The sequence below is a fragment of the Coregonus lavaretus genome (genome assembly GCF_964263955.1).
Source record: "Coregonus lavaretus genome assembly, contig: HAP1_SCAFFOLD_334, whole genome shotgun sequence".
NCBI classification, from domain to species: Eukaryota; Metazoa; Chordata; class Actinopteri; order Salmoniformes; family Salmonidae; genus Coregonus; species Coregonus lavaretus.
This window is the reverse complement of record NW_028160098.1, coordinates 36,375-58,197: the sequence shown is the minus strand read 5'-3', so window position 1 is coordinate 58,197 and position 21,823 is coordinate 36,375. Positions and strand designations below refer to the sequence as shown.

General features: G+C 45.2%; 1 protein-coding gene across 1 annotated transcript; it reads left to right on the top strand.

Annotated features, from left to right (window-relative positions):
* Positions 1 to 9,691: 9,691 nt before the first annotated feature.
* On the top strand, positions 9,692 to 10,407 carry LOC311122152 (E3 ubiquitin/ISG15 ligase TRIM25-like; the record flags this gene model as incomplete). Its single annotated transcript, XM_084196554.1, has 1 exon — positions 9,692 to 10,407. Exon 1 carries the CDS (start codon positions 9,781 to 9,783, stop codon positions 10,405 to 10,407), a length of 627 nt encoding a protein of 208 aa, XP_084052680.1. The 5' UTR covers positions 9,692 to 9,780.
* Positions 10,408 to 21,823: the final 11,416 nt, after the last annotated feature.

The following is a 21,823-nucleotide window of genomic DNA, read 5'->3' as shown; positions in this document are numbered from 1 at the left end:
GTTAGTGGTTACCTCATTTAGAATAATAAAATATCATATTGTAATGTTAGTGGTTACATCATTAGAATATTATACTGTAATGTTAGCGGTTGCGTCCCCCCTGTGTTTCCCCTCAGTGTTCCTTATTGAAAATCAATTAACAATTAATCCCCCCAAAAAAAAATCCTATCACGGTTTTGTTTTACTCTTAGTAAAAAACTCCAAGCTGGTCACGTTTGTAAGGCAGCCAGTCTTTCATTCAAAACCTGTCATTGTGCATTCATTTGGATTGGAAACATCTCTCACCACACAACCATTGATTCAAAATATAAATGTAATGAGAGCATTGGTTTAATCACCAAAACAACTTAAAACTACTCAATTGAAAATATATCATTAACTACCAGTTAATCCAATAGCAATCACTGCAAGATAAGTGTTTCAAATAACCCTTAGAAGTGCTGAAAGTAATATGCTACAGTACTGTAAATTACACTTCACATTAGGCAATACACTTACATTACCCAACAAAATGGACAATCTATCATTTCCATGATATCTATCCAATGTGTAATCAAAGGTGTGATCAATGATGACATCCTCTACAATCATTCATGGGGATTTTTTTTTTTTTCTGATGTAATTGCAACATATAGTACTGTCTGTAATTAGATGTGAGACATTAAATGAAACAAATGAATGAAAATAAAATAATGTTTAGCACGCATTAATTAGCATCAAGCCTATCTAGAGCATTTGGCCATGAATTCTCATCCACATCAGTAAATGTCCTCATTGTTCATGCACCGCTGTAGAAACCTTTCGGCATGTTGAATCAAAGCTTGACATTGGTCTGCATTGATGTCATCACATGCCTCATCCATGGCCAGAAGGAGGGTGGCACGCTCATGGGGATGGCGATCGTACACCTTCCACCTCCATGATGAAAAAAATAATTTAATAAGGTTGAGGAAGGAGAGTATGGGGGCTGGTATAGGGTCACGAATCAGGAAGGGACCTGAAACCATGCCTGAACCACCTCTGAATGGTGGAACCTGACATTGTCCCACATAATGACATAGGTGACCCCTTCACCTTGACAGGCCTGCTCAATTTCATTGAGAAACACAATGAGGTGTGCAGCGTGGTAGGATCCAAGTAATGGTCTACGTCCTACCACACCATCTTCAGAGATAGCTGCTGCACTTGGAAATGTTTCCCCCATGTTGTCCAGGCACTTGGACGGACGCCTGTTGGCAGATGAGGTTCCGCCCACGGCGCCAAGTTTTGGCCAGGTTGAAGCCAGCTTCATCAACAAAGATATACTAGTGATGGTTCACAGCAGCATCAAGCACCTTCACCCTCTAAAAATATATTTTGGTTAGTTATTTTTACAGTATAGTTCCAATATGATATTGTGAAGTAGCATGTTCATTAACAGCAACAGTAATACAGTATATAGTGCTGTACCTGAACATACTCGGCCCGCAGTTGTTTCTCTCAGAAGGCTCCAGGTAAATGTGTTTCATGGATACCTGGTGCCTCTTCAAAAGGCAGGTGATTGTTGGTAGGCTGATGGATGCCACATTGGCAAAGGTGTCATCATTCTCCTCAATGGCCTGCTTTATTTCAGACAGACGTATGTCATTCCTGGCCCTCACCATTTCCACCACTGCCCACTCCTGCTGGTCGGTCAGCACACGACCACCACCATGGGGTCTTCTGTCAATTCTGAGGGTAGAACATAGTATACTGTAAATAGATCATACTGGAAGAATACTGGAACAAGTTATGTGAATTTACATGCATAACAACATGTGATTTATTGTAAATGTAATGGTAAAGCATAGTGCATATCCTTCAGACTTACCGGTTTTCTTGGAGAAAATGTTCTCATGATCTTATTGACAGTTGATCTTTTCAGATTGGGGTGAACTAATCTGACAGCCTCTGCCATGGTAAGGCCTCTGTTTACCACATGGTCAATGACGATGGCCCTGACTTCATTAGACAAAAGAGTTCCCTGCCGTCTGTCTCCCTCTCTCTGATGTCCACCTCTTTGACCTCTCTGACCTCTTTAATGGGGCCCATCCCTCCTCTCTGATTGGCCCCTTGTCCACAAGCTCTTTGATTTCTTCCTCTCTCTTGCTGTCTATCCTGCTCCATGTTGAAAGAAATGTTCATAAACATCCTTTTATATGGTGACCAATTGTGGTTCCCACTATGTGGAATCAATTAGCAATAATGAGCAGTCATTATGTATGGTTATCATGTATCATACATGTTATCTAGATGTTTATACTTTACAAACACATTTTATTTCTGTAGTTCTCAAAATCCTTATATAGTAGACAAACCGGTTAAAAATCTATAGTTTTACCAAACGGTTAAGTGATTAACCATTAAGCGCAGTTAGATTAAGTGATGGTCAAATGTATTTAAACAAATGAGAAGAGAATCATATGAAAAGTATTGTGAGCATTGCATTGTGAAAGGCATTTACTTTATATGAAAGGTATTTCTAGATGAAACACTGATTAGGTTTGGTGAAAATGTTTCTGTGTGGTTTTGTGTTCTGTACTTTGTCAATTGAAAATGTGCTTCAAGTTTTGAAGAAAAAAGTAACAGCCTTTTTAACGATCTGTGATGAGTTTTGTTCTAAGAGTTGTGAAATTTTACCACACACTTGTGAAAATAGTACCAAGACAACACTGGGGAACAGGTTGTCTGGAATCCAGTAACAGTGGAAATTGACCCCCTCCTCTCTCTCTGTGAGTTATCAGTGCTCTGTACAGGCAGAAGTTAGTAAGTATGAGACAATCTTTACTGAACTGATCGGGTCCATTGAGAGAATATTCACTGAGGTGAAAAGGTTGATTAGAGGCCAGGAGAAGACTGCAGTGAGACGGGTTAAAGGACTCCTGGAGCAACTGGAGCAGGAGATAGCTGAGCTGAGGAAGAGAAGCACTGAGCTGGAGCAGCTCTCACACACAGAGGATCACATCCATTTCCTCCAGGTAACTAAACTGCCTTGTTACATGTGATATGAAGTTGCATTTTTTAATAGTGACAGAATTCGAAATGTCTCCTTAATGAAGACCAAAGAAGAGTTTATTTACAGAGTCCCTCTGTAAATGATATTCAAACACCCTCTCAAAGACAACATACATGTTCTTTCTTTTACTTATTGGGTTTTGTTCTTCATCAGTCAGACGTCCTCCAGCTGACATTGGATCTGAATGCAGCTTATCCAGAACTCAGGCTGTCTGAGGTAAACTGGAAGGTGACAGCCACTGATAAAGCTCAGCCCTATCCTGACTACTGGAGACAGGTGCTGTGTAGAGAGGGCCTGTCTGGAGTCTGCTACTGGGAGGTAGAGTGGAGCGGTGGATGGGTTGAAATAGCAGTGTCATATAGAGGGATCATCAGGAAAGGAAAGGTCCCAGAGTCTACATTTCTAGGTAACAGTCAGTCCTGGACTTTGGAGTGCTATCCCCCCCCATTGTAGGGTTTGGCCCAATGCTAATAAAACAGAAATATCTGTCCCCTGCTCCTCCAGAGTAGGAGTGAACCAGGACCACAGGGCAGGAACTCTGTCCTTCTACAGCGTCTCTGACACAATGACCCTCCTCCACAGAGTCCAGACCACATTCACTCAGCCCCTTTATCCTGGGTTTGGGATTGGTACAAAATCATATCTCAATAATTACCAGTAGGTACAGATGATTTCAACCATTTCAGACATCTTACTCACTAGCACTTCACCACCGGACCTTATGATAACTCAGCTATACAGCTGATATCTGCTGGACTGTTCCTTTTTACGGTACTACATCCTGTTTATGTTTAGCCTCAGCCCAAACATGGTTAGTTTATTGTTGTTTCGGTTATTTCTAATTGTACTATATCACTGTAGACCCCCCAGCCTAGCTAAACCTGCCTTAGTTAGCTCCTTTGTCCCTCCACCCATACACTCAGAGACCGATTCAATTGATGCCTCTAGAGATACTATCTCTTTCAGTGTTACCCAACGCTTAGGTTTACCTCCACTTTACTCATATCCTTCCATATCCTTGTCTGTACATAATGCCCTGAATCTTTTCTATAACACCCGGAAATCTGCCCCCTTTATTCTATGTACCCAACGCACTAGAAGACCAGTTCTTAAAGCCTTTAGCCGTATCCTTATTCTAGTCCTCCTCTGTTCCTCTGGTGATGTAGAGGCTAACCCAGGCCCTGTAGCCCCCAGTATCACTCCTACTCCCCAGGAGCTATCATTTGTTGACTTCTGTAATCGCAAAAGTCTTGGTTTCTTGCACATAAATATCAGAAGTCTACTTCCTAAGTTTGAGTTATTCACTGCGTTAGCACACTCTGCCAACCCAGATGTTCTAGCAGTGTCTGAATCCTGGCTCAGGAAGGCCACCAAAAATTCTGAAATTTCCATCCCCAACTATAACATTTTCCGTCTAGATAGAACTGCCAAAGGGGGTGGAGTTGCAATCTACTGTAGAGATAGCCTGCAGAGCTCTATCATACTATCCAGGTCTGTGCCCAAACAGTTTGAGCTTCTACTTCTAAAAATCCACCTTTCCAGAAATAAGTCTCTCACTGTTGCCGCTTGCTACAGACCCCCCTCAGCCCCCAGCTGTGCCCTGGACACCATATGTGAATTGATTGCCCCCCATTTATCCTCTGAGTTTGTACTGCTTGGTGACCTAAATTGGGATATGCTTAATACCCCAGCCATCCTACAATCCAAGCTAGATGCCCTCATCCTCACGCAAATTATCAACGAACCTACCAGATACAACCCTAAATCCTTAAACATGGGTACCCTCATAGATATCATCCTGACTAACATACCCTCTAAATACACCTCAGCTGTCTTCAACCAGGATCTCAGCGATCACTGCCTTATTGCCTGCGTCCGTAACGGGTCCGCGGTCAAACAACCACCCCTCATCACTGTCAAACGCTCCCTAAAACACTTTAGCGAGGAGGCCTTCCTAATTGACCTGGCCCAGGTATCTTGGATGGATATAGATCTCATTCCGTCAGTAGAGGATGCCTGGTTGTTCCTTAAAAGTAATTTCCTCTCAATCTTAAATAAACATGCCCCATTCAAAAAATACAGAACTAAGAACCGATATAGCCCCTGGTTCTCCTCAGACTTGACTGCCCTTGACCAGCACAAAAACATCCTGTGGCGTACAGCATTAGCATCAAATAGCCCCCGCGATATGCAACTTTTCAGGGAAGTTAGGAACCAATATACACAAGCAGTCAGGAAAGCAAAGGCTAACTTTTTCAAACAGAAATTTGCATCCTGTAGCACTAACTCCAAAAAGTTTTGGGACACTGTAAAGTCCATGGAGAATAAGAGCACTTCCTCCCAGCTGCCCACTGCACTGAGGCTAGGAAACACTATCACCACCGATAAATCTACAATAATCGAGAATTTCAACAAGCATTTTGCTACAGCTGGCCATGCTTTCCATCTGGCTACCACTAACCCGGCCACCAACTCTGCACCCTCTGCTGCAACTTGCCCATGCCCCCCCGCTTCTCCTTCACACAAATTCAGACAGCTGATGTTTTGAAAGCGCTGCAAAATCTGGACCCCTACAAATCAGCTGGGCTAGACAATCTGGACCCTTTCTTCCTAAAACTAGCCGCCGAAATTGTCGCAACCCCTATTACTAGTCTGTTCAACCTCTCTTTCATAACGTCTGAGATCCCCAGAGATTGGAAAGCTGCCGCGGTCATCCCCCTCTTCAAAGGGGGTGACACTCTAGATCCAAACTGCTACAGACCTATATCCATCCTGCCCTGCCTTTCGAAAGTATTCGAAAGCCAAGTTAATAAACAGATCATCGACCATTTCGAATACCATCGTACCTTCTCCGCTATGCAATCCGGTTTCCGAGCTGGTCACGGGTGCACTTCAGCCACGCTCAAGGTCCTAAACGATATTATAACCGCGATTGATAATAGACAGTACTGTGCAGCCGTCTTCATCGACCTGGCCAAGGCTTTCGACTCTGTCAACCACCGCATTCTTATTGGCAGACTAAATAGCCTTGGTTTCTCAAATGACTGCCTCGCCTGGTTCACCAACTACTTCTCAGATAGAGTTCAGTGTGTCAAATCGGAGGGCCTGTTGTCTGGACCTATGGCAGTCTCTATGGGGGTGCCACAGGGTTCAATTCTTGGGCCGACACTTTTCTCCGTGTATATCAATGATGTCGCTCTTGCTGCTGGTGACTCTCAGATCCACCTCTACGCAGACGACACCATTTTGTATACATCTGGCCCTTCATTGGACACTGTGTTAACAAACCTCCAAACGAGCTTCAATGCCATACAACAATCCTTCAGTAGCCTTCAACTGCTCTTAAACACTAGTAAAACTAAATGCATGCTTTTCAATCGAACGCTGCTAGCACCCGCCCACCCGACTAGAATCACCACTCTCGACAGGTCTGACCTAGAGTATGTGGACAACTACAAATACCTAGGTGTCTGGTTAGACTGTAAACTCAACTTCCAGACTCACATAAAGAATCTCCAATCCAAAGTTAAATCTAGAATCGGCTTCCTATTTCGCAACAAAGCCTCCTTCACTCATGCTGCCAAACATGCCCTCGTAAAACTGACTATCCTACCGATCCTTGACTTCGGCGATGTCATTTATAAAATAGCCTCCAACACTCTACTCAGCAAATTGGATGTAGTCTATCACAGTGCCATCCGTTTTGTCTCCAAAGCCCCATACACTACCCACCACTGTGACCTGTACGCTCTTGTTGGCTGGTCCTCACTACATGTTCGTCGTCAAACCCACTGGCTCCAGGCCATCTATAAATCACTGCTAGGCAAATCCCCGCCTTATCTTAGCTCATTGGTCACCATAGCAGCACCCACCCGTAGTCTGCGCTCCAGCAGGTATATCTCACTGGTCATTCCCAAAGCCAACACCTCCTTTGGCCGCCATTCCTTCCAGTTCTCTGCTGCCAATGACTGGAACGAATTGCAAAAATCTCTGAAGCTGGAGACTCTTATCTCCCTCAATAACTTTAAGCATCAGTTGTCAGAGCACCTTACCGATCACTGCACCTGTACACAGCCCATCTGAAATTAGCCCACCCAACAACCTCATCCCTATATTGTTATTTAATTTGCTCTTTTGCACCCCAGTATCTCTATTTGCACATAATCTCTTGCACATCTAGCATTCCAGTGTTAATACTATTGTAATTATTCTGCACTATAGCCTATTTATTGCCTTACCTCCATAACTTGCTACATTTGCACACACTGTATATATATTTTCTGTTGTATTTCTGACTTTATGTTTTTTTACCCCATATGTAACTCTGTGTTGTTTTTGTTGCACTACTTTGCTTTGTCTTGGCCAGGTCGCAGTTGTAAATGAGAACCTGTTCTCAACTGGCTTACCTGGTTAAATAAAGGTGAAATAAAAAAACATATTGATGGAGAGCTTCTGGGTTATTAACAGTCTTCCAGTAGGCCTATGATTTGGTTCAATTCCCCTTTTTTAACGTTATTGTAAAATTAAAAAATATATAATAATTAGACATAGCACATTCTTTGTAGCCTGGTCCCAGATATGTTAGTGGTCTTGCTAAACAGATGGCCTGATAGCACATACAGACTGACACTCAAGCTTCAGACTTTTACTGTCTACCTGATCACCTCTTGGCTGTTGCAATCCTCTGTAAATGTGTCTCTTTTTCTCTTGATGTAAACTGTAGTACTGGCAAACCAGTCAAATCAGAAACTGGGATCATTGTTGATCCATTTATGATCAGATGAGAATATTTAAATCACCCATATTCATGTATGAATCCAAACAATTCTGTATTCTGAATCAATTACTGAATCAATGTGATCTTTCAATATAAAAGTCAAAATCGTGACATTGGAATTGCTCTGTTATTGAATTGATTGACACAATGAATCAGCTATTTCCAGTCATCTATATAGCAGTATATCCACATGGGGAGGAAGTGCAGGGAGATGCCTCTGATATGACTGGGTGTCAGGTGGAAGGAGATCACAGAGCCTAGAACAGAGAAGAGAGGAAGACTGGGAAGAGAAAGAAGCATTCATTTGGTTCAAACGTCTCTTGTCTGTCTCTAATACACCAGTAGGGGGCAACCTAACCCTAGCTTCCAGAGTTCAGAATACTATCCTCCATGTTGGCAGTTGGTTCCAACACTCCACATTCTAACTTCATCTCAACTACATATGGTGTCCATTGACATTGTAAATCTCCAACGCAGTTTGTCTCTGTGTATGAACAGTGTAGCAGCAATAGGTGTGTCAGAAATACGTGCTGGCTCTCTGTCACTCACAGGCAGGGGTGACGAGGGCCTCAGCCAGCCCCAGTAGGATGTACTGGGGAGCCAGCTGGAAGCAGGCCATGGAGGACACCTGGAGCACCTTCCCTGACAGGGCCTGCTCCGTCAGAGGATAGCCCTTCCTGTGGACCTCAGACAGGCCCGCTACCAGGACAGACTGGGCCGCACACGCATGATCCAGCACTGAGAGAGGAGAGGAGGGGAGAGGGAGAGAAACAAAGAGAGAGAGGGAGAGAGAGAGACATTAACATTGACTGGCTCATTGATGAGGATGGTATTTGTGCATGTGTGTGTGTGTGGCTGTGTGTGTGTCTGTGTGTGTGTGTGTGTATCTGTGCCGTGTGTGTGTGTGCTTACTGATGACTCTGGCGTGGGAGAAGGGTGTTTTCTCCATGGACAGGTAGCAGGAGGTGACACACTCCATGAGAGGGGCCAGCAGCAGCAGAGGTAGGATGCTGATGACGTTCATGGCACCGATGGGCAGGAGGAAGCTGTTCAGGTGCAGGTTAGAGGTCATGCTCTGAATGTAGTAACCTGATGGAATCTGTGGGAGAGGTCAGGGTAACAACAGATTCTAGGACAACTTTATGGAGCATAAATAAACATTATAGATTTGCCAGTTTTACCCGCAACATCTGAAAAATAATGTATTTGGACTTTCCACTGAAAACAAACAATGACCTGAAAATGTTCTAAAAATCAATGAATGAATGGAACCATATATTTGTCTCTACAGTTTGAAGGAAGTTTCTAACTAGCATTAGCGCTATGAAGTCTATAGGAACTGCTAGCATGCCATAGACTTCCAGTCATTGCGCTAACGCTAGCTGGCATTGGCTCCCAAAACTACTACAAACTTCCTTCATACAGGATGCAGAGACATTAAAATGGTGTCCATGAGTTCATCTGACTCTGGGGAAGTAGTTAAAGGGCTTCATTGCCTAAATCCCGAAGAATCCCTTTAAATTGAGTTTTTCAGTGATTGCAATTATTAATTTTTGCATTTACATTTACATTGTAATCATTTAGCAGACACTCTTATCCAGAGCGACTTTCAATTAATGCAAAATGTGAATCACAATAAAAAAAATGGTATAGAAAAGTATTTAGGATTTTGAAAAGTTTAGTTCAGCCCAGTGTGATTCAAATGACTAAATACTCAGAAGTCATTAAAATACGTATTTCAAATAGATGTAAGAGAAATACTGAACATCTCTGGCTACTACCCAACACTCTGTCACACTTCCTTATCAAAGAAAACACACCCCCTCTACATACAGAGTACACAGTCAAGAAGGAAGCCCATCCCTGTCCTCTGGTGTAGAGTTCCATGAAACACAAAGTCATCTTTGACACTGAACAGAAAGTAATCTTTGACACTGCCATTGCTTAACCTACGGGAGAGAGCACCAAAATGGCAGAGAATCAGGAACTGTTCTGTTGCTCCATCTGTCTGGATCTACTGAAGGATCCGGTGACTACTGCCTGTGGACACAGCTACTGTATGGGCTGTATTAAAGAAAGCTGGGATCAGGATGATCTGAAAGGTGTGTACAGCTGTCCACAGTGCAGACAGACCTTTACCCCAAGGCCTGTTCTGAACAGGAGCACTGTGTTGGCTGAAGTGGTGGAGAAACTGAAGAAGACAGGACTCCAGGCTGCTCCCCCTCCTGCTCTGTGCTATGCTGGACCTGGAGATGTGGCGTGTGATGTCTGCACTGGGACCAGAAAGCAGAAAGCCCTCATGTCCTGTCTGGTGTGTCTGGCCTCTTACTGTGAGACTCACCTCCAATCTCACTATGAATCTCCTGCTTTGAAGAAGCACAAGCTGGTCAAAGCCACCGCACAACTACAGGAGAAGATCTGCTCTCATCATGACAAACTGCTGGAGGTTTTCTGTCGTACCGATCAGCAGTGTATCTGTATGCTGTGTACAATGGATGAACATAAAGGCCATGATACAGTGTCAGCTGCAGTAGAGAGGACTGAGAAACAGGTAAGACCAGAACTACTTGTTGGTGACTGTCTGATAATCAAATAATTAAAGATAGAGTAGGAACTAAGGCTGTTTGAATATGAGATCATTCAAATGATATCGATCCACGGCAGAACAAATATGAACACAAACCTTGATTATATAGATATATTAACCCAGAGTCTCCAAATGTATCACCATTTTATAAAGTCAAACACCATTGTAATTTGTTATCAAACACCCAATCAGCTCCCCTGTTTTGTGCACTGTTAAAACTATAATCATTCACATAACAACATAATAATATAATTTCACACAGACTCTTCCTCAACATTTTAATCCCTATCTTCTATGGGCCCTATGTCCCATTACTATACTATTGATCTACTGGACAAATAAAACTTGATAGCTCATTGAAGAGTGATTCTCCACAGATGCAGCTGGGGATGAGTCAGCAGAAGGTCCAGCAGAGATTCCAGGAGAGAGAGAAGGAGCTGATGGAGCTCCAACAGGCTGTGGAGTCTCTCAAGGTGAGTATTGTTGACCAGAGGAGAGGCATCATTTCACTTCTCTCCTCCAGTCAGAGAGAGAGGGAGAGGGGCCCCTCTCCAATCCCACTGTTGGGAACAGGCTGTCTGGACCCCTTTCAGAGAATAGACTGCTTAATGTAACTGACTGGTTATGAACCAGGTCTACCGCGGGAGAAAGCAACAGCTTGACCGTTACACCAAGAGGACATTCCTTATTGGGCTGAGGGCCGACACTGATTTTGAAATCGCAGGCGGGGCTACTTCATCACATAACTATGAGTAACCATGACTGACTCATGTTCCCGTATACATTAACATGGAGCTCTCTCTCTCTCTCTCTCTCTCTCTCTCTCTCTCTCTCTCTCTCTCTCTCTCTCTGTCTCTCTATCTCTCTCTCTCTCTCTCTCTCTCAATTCAAATCCATTCAAATGGCTTTATTGGCATGGGAAACATATGTTTACATTGCCAAAGCAAGTGAAATAGATAATAAACAAAAGTGAAATAAACAATCAGAAATGAACAGTAAACATTGCACTGACAAAATGTTCAAAGGAATAGAGACATTTCAAATGTTATAACTCAAGTGCAAACAGAGTGAGCCATTCGCCAGACTGAGTTCTGGAGGTGAAATGGAAATGAATGAGGGAGAGTTAAGTGAGGTAGAAGGTGTGGTGAAGAGCTCAGAACCAGAGCCTGGCATCAATGGACATGATAAAGAAGAATCTGGTGCAGTAGGAGTTACATTTTTGGAGAAAGTGGATCCATACCTTTTGGTAGATCCATTTGTGGTTTCAGGGTGGGTGTCACACTCTGGCTCCGGGACTGTGTGTTAGAGCCAGGGTGTATTTCATTTGGTGGTGTTGGGTTGGGTGAGTTTCATTTGTTTGTGTTTTTTGGTGATTGGTTAATGACTCCCAATCGGAGGTAACGAGTGTCAGCTGTCGGCTCGTTATCTCTGATTGGGAGCCATATATATTCTGTGTGTTTTTCTCCTTGTGTTTGTGGGTTTTTGTTTCCTTGTGCTATGTTCAGTCGGTGTCATAGAGAACTTCACGTATCGTCTTTTGTTGTTTTTTCGTGGTTGCTTTTATAAATAAAGTCATCATGTTCACTCACAACGCTGCGCATTGGTCTCCTGCTTCAGACGATCGTGACAGAAAAACCCACCATCAAAGGACCAAGCAGCGTGTCCAGGAGCCGAGGGTCTGGACATGGGAAGAGCTTTTGGACGGTAAAGGGTCCTGGACGTGGGAAGAAATCCTGGATGGCATGGATCGCCGTCCATGGAGCGAGACAGAGGAGAGGCGACGGAGAGAGGAGCAACGGCGTCGGCAGAGCCAACGTCGGAAGGACGAGAGGCAACCCCAAGAAATTTTTTGGGGGGGGCACATGGCTTGGGCGACTGAGCAGCAGGAGGCTGCCACAAGGCAGAGTCAGAAGGCTGCCAGGTTAAGGGGGCTGACGGAGGCAGAGAAGGGACGGATTCAGGAGGCTACCAGGTCAAGGGGGCTATTGGCGAGTAGAAGGAGGGAAGTGTGTGTGGCACGGCGTGAAGGACTGATGTGTGTTGCCAGTCCGGTCCGGCCCGTTCCTGATCCTCGGTTGAAGCCAGTAGTGTGTGTTCCCCGTACGGTACGGCCTGTTCCGGCCCCTCGCACTAAGTGTACGGTGCGCGTCGCCAGCCCGGTTCGGCCTGTTCCTGCCATCCGCACCAAGTGTACGGTGCGCGTCGCCAGCCCAGCCCGGCCTGTTCCTACTCCACGCACCAGGGATACGGTGCGCTTCGCCAGCCCGGCCCGGCCTGTTCCGGCCACTCGCACCAGGGATACGGTGCGCGTCGCCAGCCCAGCCCGGCCTGTTCCTGCTCTCCGCACTAGGCGTGAGGTGAGTCCCCAGGGTCCAGCATGCCCTGTTCCGGCTCCCCGCACTAGGCGTTATGGGAGTCCCCAGGGTCCAGCATGCCCTGTTCCGACTCCCCGCACTAGACCTGAGATGCGTGTCCTCAGCCCGGTACCTCCAGTTCCGGCACCACGCATCAGGCCTACGGTGCGTCCCCAGGGTCCAGCATGCCCTGTTGCTGCTTCCCGCACTAGCCCTGAGATGCGTGTCCTCAGCCCGGTACCTCCAGTTCCGGCACCACGCATCAGGCCTACGGTGCGTCCCCAGGGTCCAGCATGCCCTGTTGCTTCTCCCCGCACTAGCCCTGAGATGCGTGTCCTCAGCCCGGTACCTCCTGTTCCGGCACCACGCACCAGGCCTACGATGCGCCTCAGACGGCCAGAGTCTGCCGTCTGCCCAACGGGGCCTGAACTGCCCGTCTGCCCAAAGCCTGCAAAGCCGCCCGTCTGCCATGAGCCATCAGAGCCTTCCGCCAGACAGGATCAGCCAGAGCCTTCTGCCAGACAGGATCAGCCAGAGCCTTCTGCCAGACAGGATCAGCCAGAGCCTTCTGCCAGACAGGATCAGCCAGAGCCTTCCGCCAGACAGGATCAGCCAGATCCGTCAGTCGGCCATGAGCAGCCAGATCCGTCAGCCAGCCATGAGCAGCCAGATCCGTCAGCCAGCCATGAGCAGCCAGATCCGTCAGCCAGCCATGAGCAGCCAGATCCGTCAGCCAGCCATGAGCAGCCAGATCCGTCAGCCAGCCATGAGCAGCCAGATCCGTCAGCCAGCCATGAGCAGCCAGATCCGTCAGCCAGCCATGAGCAGCCAGATCCGTCAGCCAGCCATGAGCCGTCCAGCCAGGATCCGCCAGAGCCGTCCAGCCGGGATCCGCCAGGGCCGTCCAGCCAGGATCCGCCAGCCAGCCAGGATCCGCCAGAGCCAGCCAGCCAGGATCCGCCATTTAGTCAGGTGCTGCCCCTTAGCTCGGTGTTGCTCCTTATCCTGGTGCTGTCCCTTATCCTGGTGCTGTCCCTTAGCCTGGTACTGCCCCTTAGTCCGGTACTGCCCCTTAGTCCGGTACTGCCCCGTAGTCCGGTGCTGCCCCTTAGTCCGGTGCCGCCCCTTAACCCAGTGGGGTGTAGTTGGGGGGTGGTAATGTGTAGGAGGCAAATTAAGTGGGTAATGACTATGGTGGGGTGGGGATCACGACCAGCGCCAGAGCCGCCTCCGTGGAGTAACACCCACCCAGCCCTCCCCATTTTTGGGTTAGGCGCGGTCGGAGTCCGCGCCTTTGGGGGGGGGTACTGTCACACTCTGGCTCCGGGACTGTGTGTTAGAGCCAGGGTGTATTTCATTTGGTGGTGTTGGGTTGGGTGAGTTTCATTTGTTTGTGTTTTTTGGTGATTGGTTAATGACTCCCAATCGGAGGTAACGAGTGTCAGCTGTCGGCTCGTTATCTCTGATTGGGAGCCATATATATTCTGTGTGTTTTTCTCCTTGTGTTTGTGGGTTTTTGTTTCCTTGTGCTATGTTCAGTCGGTGTCATAGAGAACTTCACGTATCGTCTTTTGTTGTTTTTTCGTGGTTGCTTTTATAAATAAAGTCATCATGTTCACTCACAACGCTGCGCATTGGTCTCCTGCTTCAGACGATCGTGACAGTGGGTGGGAAAGGAGTTGGGTGCAGTTGAATCAGTGAAGGTAACCTGTAGTGGACTTGTGATATTTGTTTGTGTTTCTTCTGACCAGAGGGAGTGGGCGCTCCGTGTCACGCAACTTGGGTCAAGATCTGTTTCTTGCTTTGCTCTTAGGAACAGGGCACCATTGAAAGGAGTGATTTCTGGGGTAGCGTTAAGTGTGGAGGTGGAGAAATTGAAGATGAAGATTCCTGGTGTTTGTGATTCCCGCCGTTTGGTGCAACGTAGACCCGGTGGTCTGCGTGGTGAAACATAGGAGTCACTGTCAGTCCTTTTGAGTTTTGAGTCTTTACCCGATAAAGTCATGGTAGGATATATCAGTTATCCTTAGAAATTTGCTGATTCAGGTGCAACGTTTATGGTCATGTTGCAGCAGTTTGTAGGAGGGAGATTCCAAGATGTGGGAAGTGTGCAGGAGGGCATGGGATAGAGGTTTGTGTAGTTTCGGTGGATAAAGTTGTGTGTGTCAACTGTTGGGATGCCCATGTTGCTGGGGATCTGAAGTGTCCGGTGCGAGTGAGGCAGGTTGAGGTGGCTAGAGTCAGAGTAGTGCAGAAGGTGTCGTATGCTGAGGCAGTGAAGAAAGTAGAGGAGGATGGGTCAAGGTTGAGAGATCCTGAGAGGATCCCTGTGAGTAGTAGATCTGTGCCAGCACAGAGGGATAGGCCAACGAGTGATATATGCTTCAGTAAAGATAGCTTCTTAGCGTTCATAGCAATGGTTATCAACTGTACTGCAGAAATTGAATGTAAATCACAGAAAATAGATATTGTGGTGGCAGCTGCAGAGAAGTATTTGACTTCAGAAGATTTGTTGTTTTGTTGTTTTTATTTTTTTATTTTTCCATGCCAACCGCCGTTAAACTCAAAAGAAGAAGAAGAAATGCTAAATTATGGCTATGTACAGTGTTGTAACGATGTCTCTGTCTCTCTCATTCCATCACTTTTACGGTAGTTGGTTGTGTGGGTCTCTGATTATGAATGGGGTGCTGATATACAGTCGTTGATGGATATTTATAGAGCTCTGATCAGGTCGCCAATTGATTACTGGTGTACAGTTTATGGAACAGAGGTAAAGACTTTGCTTCAGAAGCTGGACAGAATCCAGTATATAGCTTTAAGGATATGTATTGGTGCATTTAAATCAACATCTGTATGTGCCTTACTGGTGGAGGCAGGAGAGATGCCTTTGGATATACAGCGTAAAAAATGGTCATTATCTTATTGGGTTGAAAGGCTGTGAGGTTGAGTATCCCACTGCTACTGTTCTAGATGACTGTTGGGAATATACTAGTAGACAAGGCAGTGGTTTTGGTTGGACAGTTGGAAAGCTTGCTGATGAGAGTGGTTTGAGGGAGTTGGAGGTTGGCCCTTCTGTGGTGATAGGGGATGTTCCTCCATGGTTACTCCCAGACCCTGTTGTTGATCTAACCTTGGTAGAGAAAAGGAAAGATTGGTCAGAAGTCAGTGATATAGTGAAACTGGTTGACAATTACATTGGTAGAAGTTTTTATGCTTTTTTACCGCTTTTCACAGATGGATCCAAGGACCTAGATAGTGGGCGCACAGGATCAGGCGTTTACGTTCCTGAATTTGATGTGCAGATATGTAGAAGACTAACAGATGAACTGTCAGTATACTCAGTTGAACTGTTGGTGATAATAGTTGCCTTCCAGTGGGTGGAGGACGTACAACCTGGTAGAATTAAAGTATTCTCAGATTCTCTGTCTGTATTGAATAGTTTATCATCTGGTAAATCTAATAGGAGTGACCTACTATTGTGTGGAAAGGAATGCAATTGTAGACCAGTTAGCTAAAAGAGCTTTGAAACAAGATATAATTGATATTAATGTTCCACTGGGTAGAGGTGAGGCCAAATGTAAGATCAGAGCCATTTTGATAGATGTGTGGCATAAGAGATGGTACTCTGAGCACAAGGGCCGGCATTTATATGTCCTCCAAAGAAAGGTCGGTGGACCAAGATTCAAAAGTCAGATTAGGAAGGAAGAGGTGGTGTTTACTTGATTGCGCTTAGGACACTGTACATTGAACTCATCATTACATCTGGTTGGCAAGCATGGGAATGATTTGTGTCTGGAGGGTACGTCGATGAAACGGTGGAGCATGTGTTGTTACATTGTTGTAAGTATGTTGAAGAGAGGGAAAGATTGAAGTGTAGGGTCATTGAGGTTGGACGGGGCTGGGGGGGTTTGGAAGGGATTTTGGGGATGGGGGAGGGTCTATTAGAAGTTAGTAGGGCTCTTCTTTATTTTCTCAGAAGTACTGAGTTAGGTAGGAGGATTTAGAAATGTTGGAAACCGTGATTGACTACACACTCCAGCACAGTAGGTGGCGGCATGCACCTTTAACGTTGGTTTGTGGACCGCCATTATATCATAGAAGAAGAAGTTGTAGGTGTGAGACATTGTGGTTCGTGAGGAGGGCTACTATTCTTTTTTCTTTTGGTTCTTGCGTATTTTATGAATGTATTTCCTCATGGTGGAGTGTTTGTTTATTGGTTTCCACTGTTTATCGTTTAGAGTTGAGGGGGGAGTAGGGGTAGTTTGTTAGGGCGGCGTGATGGCCTCAACCGAGTGGAGAAGAAACGCTGTCGCTTCGGATGCGTTCCGGAGAAAGGTGTGGAGGAAGTTTTGCTCATGGTCGGCGAACAGGTTGGAGCGGAACATCTGCACTCTGCATCCAGAATGAACAAGGCGGTGGTCGTGTTAATGAAAAAGGTTTGTCTTGTTGTGAGTGGGATTTTTGTAAGGGGTGTGTTGGTGCAGATTTCGCCTCTTTCGACAAGAGTTGTGGTGGCTAATCTGCCTCCGTTTATTGCTTACGAACAGACCGCAAGTAGTTGGTTAGTTTTGGTAAATTTGCAAGTGGTTTTCTTGTGCTCTCGTCTGGGTGCCAAGCGGAATCCGTTAAACATGTCTCTTTTCGTAGACAAGTGTTTGTTTCTTAACAAACTTCAAGGTTACATATGGGAGGGGTGGAACACAGGGTTTGCTAGCACAGATAGTTTTCGGTGTTTCTAGTGTGGGGATCATCAGTTATAGGCTACAAGCAGCAATATGATTGATAGGTAGGACAGGTATTGAACCCAAATAATCCCTACTCAGATGTGCTAACCTCAACCCTAGTAAACATGCATTATAAAAACCTTCTATATAAAATGATCATCTTCCAGCCCACCAATAAATTACATAATGCAACCGTCGCGGTTAGCATATTTACCTCAACATGCCCCTCGCTTGCGTGAGAAGGCAGAGTGCTCGATGCTGGTTGATGAATTTGACAATTAATGTACTAGGAAAATACGTTTTTGTCGACCAGAGGTGACTGAATTAATGTTTAGGCTTATTGATAATCATTATAGTAATGAAGTATAATTTCAAAACATGACCATAAAAACAGGTAATAATAAACATGACTCATCATTATATTACTTCACAGTAATGTGTTTTCAGTCCTTCCTCTTACGTTAGCAGTGTGGAAGGGACAGTAAAAAGCTCAGGCAGGAGTTTTCCTGTGAGGTGGAGTGGTGGTGTATCCAGGGAGAGAACTAAACTAATCTTCTGAAATGTCATTCATGGTCTTATGCTGCCATCTATTGGAATTATTAAGCAACTGCAGTAGTACTGAATAAAGTGTTTTTCCTTACTAAAGTAGTGATTACTCAGAATTGCAAAATAAATGGCAGGGGTAACAGGAGGGAGGAGAATATTTTTTTAACATTTTAGTCATTTAGCAGATGCTCTTATCCAGAGCGACTTACTGTTAGTGAGTGCATACATTTTCATACTGTCCCCCCATGGGAAACGAACCCACAATCCTGGCGTTGCAAGCGCCATGCTCTACCAACTGAGCTACACGGTAGTAGTGAATGGCCAAGTGGTGGTGCGCAGGCCGTGGAGAAAGCGGTGGTGGGTTGCAGCTGGGCTACATGAGCTGAGGCAGGTTTCTGTAGTAACAGAGACTCCGGTGGGCAAAGGCTTGGTGGGCTCATCCCAGGAAATATTGCCTGTCATTGGGGAAGAGGCACTGATCAGGGGGGAAGTGCAGGGGGACAGAGACTGGGGAGGAGGAGGACGGTACCGTGCCAATGGAGGAGGAAGAGGAAGAGGGGGGAGGTGAGTCTGCGGGAGCGGAGGACAAGGCGGTCTCGTTTTCATACTGCTCATTGGATCCAGAGCTGACAGCCAGTCAGGCTGAGGGCCCAGTAACTTTCTAGGTTCCTGATGGAGACTAAAGGGGAAAAATAAGGTTCTGCTGGAGTCTTATTTGATTGATCCTGGAAGGTTTGTAAGGTCAGTACAACACGTGATGAAGAATGAGGGGTTTAGTGTCCTCTCACCCAGGAAGTGGTATAGGCTGAGAAAATGGGTCATGGGTTCTTAAGGGCATGTCTTCAGAATCTGCTTAAATGGATGTTTTTTTCTGGCATGGTGGCTTTATGGGCTTCTCTACTGGTTTCTGATTGTGGTGATTTCCCTCCCACCTCTTATGGAGAATTCACGGTTAGACTTCCTTAACATGAACGGCGGCAGAGACTGGGGGAATATGTCAAACAAAAACATTTTAAACTTGATTATTTTAGCAAGAGACACACAGTGATGTGATTAATGAAGTGTATTGGGGGTCTGGTGGAAGGGGGCGCATGTGCTGAGCCATGGCACAAATCTTAGTGCAGGGGTAGCAAAATAGGTGTGTAAGGGTAGGTTGTTAGTGGTTAGAGCCAAAATCTAACCACTAACAACCTACCCTTACACACCATAGATTAGCCGCACCGTTAAAAAAAGCTGCAGGGTCGAAAAACAGGAAAAAAGGCGCGGCTTATAGTCCGAAAATTACAGTACATGTTTCCACATGTGTTATTTCATAGTTTTGATGTCTTCACTATTATTCTACAAGGTAGAAAATAGTAAAAATAAAGAAAAACCTTTGAATGAATAGGTGTGTCCAAACTTTTAACTGGTACTGTATATGTGTAGTTAAATACAGTGCCCTCTGTAATTATTGGGACAGTGATGCTTTTTTTCTTAGTTTGGCTCTATATCTGATTTGAAATGATACAATGACTATGAGGTTAAAGTGCAGACTGTCATCTTTAATTAGATAATATTTTCATCCATATTGGATGAACCGTTTAAATTACATCACTTTTTGTACAGAGTCCCCCCATTTAAGGATACCAAAAGTATTGGGAGAAATTCACTTATAAGCGCATTAAAGTAATAAAACATTAAGCATTTGGTACTATATTCCTAGCATGCAATGATTACATCAAGCTTATGACTCTACAGATTTATTGGATGCATTTGCTGTTTGTTTTGGTTGTGTTTCAGATTATTTTGTGCCCAATAGAAATTAATGGTAAATAATGTATTGTGCCATTTTGGAGTTGCTTTTATTGTAAATGAGAATATGATATGTTTCTAAACACTTCTACATTAATGTGGGTGCTACCATGATTACAGATAATCCTGAATGAATCGTGAATAATGATAAGTGAGAAACGTACATACGCACAAATATCATACCTCCAAGACCTCTTACCATTACAATAACGGGAGGTTAGCATCCACATTCATGTGGAGGTTTCTGTGGCATAGCGGCAGTATCAAGTCCTTAGATTAGAATAAAGAATACTCCACAAGCTGGTCGAGAGTTTCAAGTTCCTCAGTGTCCAGATCACTAAGGATCTATCATGGTCCACACACCAACACAGTAGTGAAGAGGGCACGACAACGCCTCTTCCCCCTCAGGACTTTGAAAATATTTGGCAAGGGCCCTCAGATCCTCTAGACTCCAGCCACCCAAGTCATATAATGAATGTTCTCTCTGCTACTACACGGCAAGCGGTACCGACGCACCAAGTCTGGAACCAACAGGACCCTGAACAGCTTCTAACCCCAAGCTATAAGACTGCCCAAGTAGTTAGTCTGGGTAGCTACAGTGGTTTGCGAAAGTATTCACCCCCCTTGGCATTTCCCTATTTTGATGCCTTACAAACTGGAATTAAATGTGATTTTTTGGGGGTTTATATCATTTGATTTACACAACGTGCCTACCACTTTGAAGATGCAAAATATTTATTTTTCTGAAACCTACAAGAAATAAGACAAAAAAACAACTTGAGCGTGCATAACTATTCACATCCCCAAAGTCCATACCTTGTAGAGCCACCTTTTGCAGCAATTACAGCTGCAAGTCTCTTGGGGTATGTCCCTATAAGCTTGGCACATCTAGCAATTGTTTTTTTTCCCATTCTTCAAGGCAAAACTGCTCTAGCTCCTTCAAGTTGGATGGGTTCCACTGGTGGTCTGGGCTTTGACTAGGCCATTCCAAGACATTTAAATGTTTCCCCTTAAACCACTCGAGTGCTGCTTTAGCAGTATGCTTAGGGTCATTGTCCTGCTGGAAGGTGAACCTCCATCCCAGTCTAAAATCTCTGGAAGACTGAAGCAGGTTTCCCTCAAGAATGTCCCTGTATTTAGCGCCATCCATCATTCCTTTGATTCTGACCAGTTTCCCAGTCCCTGCCGATGAAAAACATCCCCACAGCATGATACTGCCACCACCATGCTTCGCTGTGGGGATGGTGTTCTCAGGGTGATGAGAGGTGTTGGGTTTGCGCCAGACATAGCGTTTTCCTTGATGGCCAAAAAGCTCAATTTGAGTCTCATCTGACCAGAGTACCTTCTTCCATATGTTTGGGGCGTCTCCCACATGCCTTTTGGCGAACACCAAACGTGTTTACTTATTAACTTCTTTAAGCAATGGCTTTTTTTCTGGCCACTCTTCTGTAAAGCCCAGCTCTGTGGAGTGTACGGCTTAAAGTGGTCCTATGGGCAGATACTCCAATCTCCGCTGTGGAGATTTGCAGCTCCTTCAGGGTTATCTTTGGTCTCTTTGTTGCCTCTCTGATTAATGCCCTCCTTGCCTGGTCCGTGAGTTTTGGTAGGCGGCCCTCTCTTGGCAGGTTTTGTTGTGGTGCCATATTCTTTCCATTTTTTTATAATGGATTTAATGGTGCGCCGTGGGATGTTCAAAGTTTCTGATATTTTTTTACAACCCAACCCTGATCTGTACTTCTCCACAACTTTGTCCCTGACCTGTTTGGAGAGCTCCTTGGTCTTCATGGTGCCGCTTGCTTGGTGGTGCCCCTTGCTTAGTGGTGTTGCAGACTCTGGAGCCTTTCAGAACAGGTGTATGTATACTGAGATCATGTGACAGCTCATGTGACACTCAGATTGCACACAGGTGGACTTTATTTAACAAATTATGTGACTTCTGAAGGTAACTGGTTGCACCAGATCTTATTTAGGGGCTTCATAGCAAATTGGGTGAATACATATGCACGCACC